Here is a 6,689-nt window from a genome sequence, read left to right as displayed (position 1 = left end):
AAATTTCTGGTGTCTTTTGTTTTCCTTTTCCGCATTATATTGTTTATCTTTATAATTGGATTTACACAGGTTTGTAGGTATTCAATCTAAGTAGATACGTCCGCTTAATTTTAATCGATTGCGAGGCTAGTTTCTTATATAATTCGTATCTTCAAAGATACCCAAATGGTGAAGGAATGCACTATGAAGGAAGGCCTCTTTTTTTGAATTCAGTTGAATACCCAAATGTTATTTATTATAGATTCAAATAGTTTGCAAGTTTTGGGGGTTATTCTGACCTCTTTTCTTGTTATTCATTAATACAATTTTTGACTTGTCAAAAAAGAGAATATCGTATCTTCAAAGATGGATAACAAGTTTAATCACTTACAGAATTTCGATAAATCATTTGGATACGACTAGAATGATCTTGGATATTGATTTTTAACAAGTCCCCCAGCCAGCCCACTAGAATGATGACTGGGCTATTCCACCACTGATTGTCCCCTTTCCATAACAAATTCGTTGGAAAATGCTAGCGTATATATGAAGGGCAGAATTATGCTGATTAATGTCCCAATCTCCCAGACTCCAAAAGCAATAGTGAGCCTGCAACTTTGTCGAGATAACAATATCGTGTCGTTCTGTGAATGGTCTACTATAGATACTATCAACTCCACCACGTGTACTTTGCATGCCAAAAGAGTAATAGACGTGTCAAGCACCAAAACACATTGTAACCTGCTCTCCCCAACCCCCCACTCACCCTCTATCTCATCTTCTTCTCACTCTCTCTTAGTGTCAAATCTTATCGAAACAATGGCGTACCGCAGCCCCGGCCACCACCAAACAAGGCGAAGTGATCGAGTCAACAATATCGCCTCCGCCACAGCTGCTGCCTCAGAAGCCTCACCCACCAGAGCCAGCAGAATGCAACCATCCACAACATCAAGTGGGAGTGTACATGGACAAGGACAGGTGATGGGATTCATGACATTGCTAATATCAGGAGGAATATTACTATGCTTAACAGGAATTACGTTGACTGGTACAGTACTAGGCATGATATTTTTCGCGCCATTGATTATAATATCAAGTCCAATTTGGTTCCCGATAGGTGCAATTTTGTTATTTTGTACTGTTTGTTTGCTATGGGTTTGTGGTATTGGTGCTGGATTGATATTTGGGTTGCCTTGGATATATAAGTATTTTAGAGGAAGACATCCACTTGGTTCTGATCCGATTGATCATGCTAGGAATCGGATTTTGGGTACTGCTACTCAGATGAGAGATTATGCTTGGGAGTATGGTGGGTATATACAAAGTAAGGTTAAAGATGTTGCTCCTGGAGCTTAGTGCTTTAGTTTTACCAATTTCATTGCAAAAGAAAAACACCCGCACCTTTCTGTTTTGGCTGCTGTTCTTTTTTTCCTTTTTGAAGTAATAATTAAACTTTTTGTTGATGGTTTTGAGCTCAAATCTTTGAATTTTTGTGTTCTGATTTGGATGAGATTTCAACTGGATGAGATTTCTTGGCTGTGTTCATTGGTCGAGCAAAAAAAAAAAACATTTGGCTGGCTATTGTTCATTTTCGAAGTTGTTACTACGAAAAAAGAAAAATGTTGAAATAAAAAAGAATGGCCCATGCAGGTCTCGAACCTGCGACCTTCGCGGTATTAGCACGACGCTCTAACCAACTGAGCTAATGGGTCACCTTGTTGTATTCTCGTAAATAAGAAAAATTAACTAAATACTCATCATTTTGCCCGTTCCAAAACTGACTTCGAGTAACAATAAACAAATAGATATTGACCAAGAAGAGATTCTTGGCTAGATGAAAGACCAAATTGTTTGATCAGACTTTATTCCATGAAGCTAATTATCTAACTACATAAACTTCGTTTGTCACAACTCAAAGCTAAAATCATGCACGAAATTCCATAACGAAAACCACAGAACTAGAGAAATTTTTTTCGTTCTCCATGAAAGACAGTCACTACAGCTAAATATGATTATAGGACAGCAGTATATAAGTACTTATTTCCATTAACAGCAAATGGAAAATCATAAAAGTTCTGCATCTGAGCACTTCTTGGTGACCTTGGCATCTCTCCGACCTGATGCCCTTGGCTGTCGTAGTAAATTACACCAGAAAAATCAGGTGGCTGACACTTCTCACCCATCATTATGCTCTTTTGCCATAAAACATCTTTCCCTGCAGACCGTTTATTGTCACCGATCAATCTTTTCTTCTGAAGAAACGGAATTACTTTTACTCGAACAGTAGATTGGATCTGCTTTTGTGATGTTGATAAGAATTCCGATATAGATTTCGACACCAAACTCGGGTTGATACTTTTGGGTTCCATTTTTTTCAACAATTGGTTAACATGCTTGATGCATAGAGCTATAAGAACCGTTGTCTTCCTCTGGAAAGACTCTATAAGAACCGTTGTTGATTTTCCGGTGGTCCGTAAGTTGCCTGATAGCTTTGAACCTACCATGTTTACTTGAAACAGCGAGTGTAAAGTCTCTGAGAAAGTTGAGAAAATATGTTCTTCTTCAATACCATGAGTTTCTCATTTTGATAGAATAAGAATGTGAATATATATAGACCCCCAGAAAGTATCTAACCTTGAGAATACGCATGGATTACAAAACAAAATTTAAGAATATTGAGAATTAGAATAATTTTGGAATGACACTGGTATTACTCCATTGAGGTCAAATCAAACAATTTGTGTACACTCTAGAAAAATAAAATAAATTGAGGTACTAGTATTGCAATGTTGAGTTGAATTATAACCAACCAGAAAGGGAGGGGGGGGGGAGACCAGTAAGAGTTGTGTTTAGCCGTAAACGTCACTAGGTCTGACTTACCCACTTGAAGTTTGGAAGGTGCCTTCAAGTTGCTGCCTCCACCCTTGAATTTATTTAATTGGAGTTGATTTTATGGCAGGAGGAAGAATGATGTAGACCGTTGATATTGCCTTTTCATGACTCAAGAGGTTCATTGCGGGGTGACCTAATTCATGCACTACCACCCTTTTTCTCACGATACATTTCTCACGCTACACACAGTTCATGCACTATCCTTATCACTTTCATGCGTTATCGAGTTCGAGCACTCTTTTTTATCAAGGGCGGATACAAAATGCTCCCATCTGTTTTGACCTTTTTGCAAATATTATAAGATATCATCCAACTACAAGTAAACTATTCTACGTCATTTGTTTGTTTTTTTGGCAGCCGTTATTTCATTTGTTAATACTAGCACATAGGAAATGCGATTTCGTATCTTCTTGGGGTTATGCAAGTTCATGCCGTTGTTTTGAGAAGCATGAAGTGTTTTGGTACCCTGACAGTGCGTTTGAACGTTTCAAACAAAGAAAAAAAAAACACTTCCTTCAGCATCTCCCTGCAAATGATACGGAAATTCTCTGTGACTGTGAGTCATTGATACTTATTGCAACTTGACCATCCCTTCCAGATGATGAAAAGCAGGCAATAGCATTAATAAGATTATGGTCATCAAAGTAACCATATATCGGTTGTATGTATGGTCCAAGTCATTTGGAAGAGTTGGAACCAAAATTTTGGGTTGAAAGTTGAATCTGAACTAGTATGTTTTTTACAAGTGAAAACATCAACTCAATTGATCTATAAAATGTTGTATGTGAACCAAAAACTAGACCCCTAGAATATATGAACAATTATAGATACTAACAAAATACTAATGTCAGCTCTTGAAAACTACACAGGTGTTAGTCTGTTAGACTGGGGCTACTGCGGCTCTCTCACCATTGCCGACCTCTCCCACCAAGCCTTCTTGCTAGCTGCCAATCTTTTTGCACTGCACCAAAAGCAAAGTAAATATCAAATAATGAGCTATGTTAAACATCAGAGTTTTGTCATTAAACGGAAGCGTCAAATATCAAATGAAAGAACGGTTTTGAAAAATAATTACACATTAGAGAAAAAAAATTAACTGCAAAAGATGTAGGACTAGATTAGATTCCTGAATAGGATATCATATCATGATTGAAGCTTATTCCTAAATCTAGATTAGGCAATCTATTCTAAGTATCACACAAAAGAAGAAAGTCTAACATTATTTTAGCTAGAGAGCTTGTGTCAAAGCCATAGGAGGAGGAGGAACTTATTCTCTTAACAGTTGCGCTACTGGAGGCCTCAAATGTACAAAGGATAATGCTGATTAAAGAAAGTTGAAATATCTGGAGGATGCCGTGCTTAAGTAGACAGAATATTGAGGAATCTAGACATACTCAATTACAAGAAGATTTTACAACGTGGAGGATAGCTATAAGACAGAACATATGACCAACCATGAGTAACTTGAGTTCATACGCCAAGAGCACTTTCTTTCCTCTGAGGTTTAAACTTTAAAAATGTTTAGAGGTTGTTCATTGGTTTAAGGAAAAGAGGCAGAACCTAGAGATGCATGTCATAGGAGGTTCTTTACACTTAAATTATTTTGTTAGCATCAAGCAAAGAGCTATTGGTTGTTCACATGATAACAGAAAGACATGAAACAAGGTTTCAACAACAGATGGATTTGACTGTATTATGAGTGTTTTATTACTTGTTGTATGCCATTTTTGAAATTTTCTAAGATCTGTAATGGAAGAGAATTCTATAATATACAACAGTTAGAAACTACATTATACACATCATTTAGTTGTGCAAGAATAAACAAAACACACAAGAGGATGAAGATCATTATGTCATTAGGATTGACGAAGAATCTAAAATGGAATTATGGAAAGAAATCCTCCATATTAAAGATCAAACTTACTGATTGTCACACGCTTTGCATGGATTGCGCAAAGCTGAGTATCTTCAAACAGGTGAATCAGAAAAGCTTCAGCTTCCTATAGGAAAACAACATTGAATGATATACAATTAACGGCCCATGTTAACAATCCACAAGCACACAGAAAACTGCCGTACGGGCATGAACTCATGAAGCAATGCTACAGATTTTCTGACTTACACATATCTTAACCTTCTGCAAAAACTTAAGAGTGCATGCACGTGCAAGATGAAACATTAGGAAATGTGCGAAACACACAGAAAAGTTTACATGTCGGCAGGTCATACATAGGAAGCATCTGAGGAGAAGTTAGAGGGTTCACATAATAAAACATTGGTTTACAACATATTTTAGGTCAAAGATTTATTGTCTGGTCGAAACTACAGGATTGACCTTTGGTAATAGAATCTCCACATCAGCAAATTTGAGTTGAATATGAACTGAATGTTGTTAGGCCTACTCACGAGATATCAGAAAGAAACTTAGAGAGTTCCTGCTTCCTTCCTTTAATTTAATTCTTAAGTCAATGTTTAAAAATGTAAAGTCGCTATTAAATCTCCATTCACTATCGTCCCTTTTGTATAATATCTGTGTACTAGTCTGAAAGTCTTTTACTGTCCAAGTTTTCAGGAAAGTATGTACTCTTGTTGTGACTGCCTAAAAGAGTGTATGTTCAGCTAATTCTGGGTCACAATGATAAGCCATAGTGTCTCCTCGATCTAAATCATCTCTACTAGTCTGATCCCTGTCGTTTAAACTTTCAGCAAAACAGTTGGAGCACAGTCGTTTAGGTAATTATAGTCTTTCATGAGGACTTCTAAGACAAACAAATCCCTCCAAAGCAACTAGAGATAATAAAATCCATATTACAATTGACAGCTCCACAGTTAAGAAAGATACATGAGCATACACATACACCATAATTGAATAACTTGCACAGTTAAAAAATAAAATACCTCCTGAAGTGCGGTTAAAGCTTCTGCTTGCCAACGATCAACATCTTTACTAAAATTGTTGGTGATCTCTTTCACCTAAGACAATTACTACATTTAACATCAACCCAAAACATATGCCTCAAAAAAACAAAAAAAAAAAAAATCAACTCAAAACAAAAAATACTAACGAACCCAGTAAACCCAACAAGTCAAACACATATCCTACGTCAGATTCTACTCACCGTAAACCATTTATTTCATTGAAGCATTTATGCAAACAATTTTGGAAGCATTTATGCAAAATCAAAATTTAGACCCAAGAAATCGAAAATAGACTTACAATTCTAATAAAAGGGGCTCTTGGTAATAAAAGATCAAAACTCTTCTGACATTTCCGTATCTCTTTAAGTGCCACTGTTCCTGGCTTATGCCTATACGGCTTCCTCTGAGCCGCCTGCGGCTGCAACATCAACCAAAATTCCACATAAATAAATATAACGCCACTTGGATCTTCGAGAGAGACAGAGATAGAGAGAGTACCTGAGAACTTGAACTAGGTGGTTGTTGACCTGGAATATAGAATATGGAAATTAGGGTTTCTGAAAATTTATTCAAACCAAAAAATCAAGCATTAGAGACATAGATGTTACCAGGGACACCTCCACTCCTTCTAGCGAAATGTTTTTTTCTCGACATGGCTGCAACGGAGAAGAAGAGGTCGAAAGAAACAGCGGGAGAGATTTAGATTTAGGGAGGGGAAAAAATGTCAACAGTTTGATACCAAAATTTCGGGGTGATTTTCCCGCTCGAAACTCACTCAGAGCGCGGGAAATTTTGAAAGAAAGCAGTTCTGATTTGATTGGCGTGACTCATGAGCGGTGATAGTTGGGTCCCACCACAACGTCTGATGGTGGTCGCTGTGACAGCCTTCCCGGTAGCTT

General features: G+C 37.2%; 3 protein-coding genes and 1 non-coding gene across 4 annotated transcripts; 1 reads left to right on the top strand and 3 right to left on the bottom strand.

Moving 5' to 3' along the window:
• Nucleotides 1-736: 736 nt before the first annotated feature.
• Nucleotides 737-1,442, top strand: LOC113282022 (oleosin 1-like). Its single transcript, XM_026530938.1, has one exon. The coding sequence runs from the start codon at nt 799-801 to the stop codon at nt 1,333-1,335; it is 537 nt and encodes a 178-aa protein (XP_026386723.1). The 5' UTR covers nt 737-798; the 3' UTR covers nt 1,336-1,442.
• A 175-nt stretch (nt 1,443-1,617) lies between these two features.
• TRNAI-AAU lies at nt 1,618-1,691 on the bottom strand. The gene has a single exon. It is a non-coding gene; the product is annotated as a tRNA-Ile (tRNA).
• A 300-nt stretch (nt 1,692-1,991) lies between these two features.
• Nucleotides 1,992-2,483, bottom strand: LOC113279228. Its single transcript, XM_026527928.1, has one exon. The coding sequence runs from the start codon at nt 2,481-2,483 to the stop codon at nt 1,992-1,994; it is 492 nt and encodes a 163-aa protein (XP_026383713.1).
• A 1,123-nt stretch (nt 2,484-3,606) lies between these two features.
• On the bottom strand, nt 3,607-6,471 carry LOC113277578 (histone H3-like centromeric protein cnp1). Its single transcript, XM_026526639.1, has 6 exons — nt 6,399-6,471; nt 6,289-6,317; nt 6,089-6,208; nt 5,770-5,844; nt 4,796-4,871; nt 3,607-3,832 (listed from the first exon to the last, which is right to left on the bottom strand). Exons 1-6 carry the CDS (start codon nt 6,442-6,444, stop codon nt 3,777-3,779), a joined length of 402 nt encoding a protein of 133 aa, XP_026382424.1. The 5' UTR covers nt 6,445-6,471; the 3' UTR covers nt 3,607-3,776.
• Between the last annotated feature and the right edge of the window lie 218 nt (nt 6,472-6,689).

The sequence above is a fragment of the Papaver somniferum genome, chromosome 5 (genome assembly GCF_003573695.1).
Source record: "Papaver somniferum cultivar HN1 chromosome 5, ASM357369v1, whole genome shotgun sequence".
Classification (NCBI taxonomy): Eukaryota; Viridiplantae; Streptophyta; class Magnoliopsida; order Ranunculales; family Papaveraceae; genus Papaver; species Papaver somniferum.
Note: the sequence above shows the minus strand (reverse complement) of the source record. Positions and strands in the feature narration are given on the sequence as shown.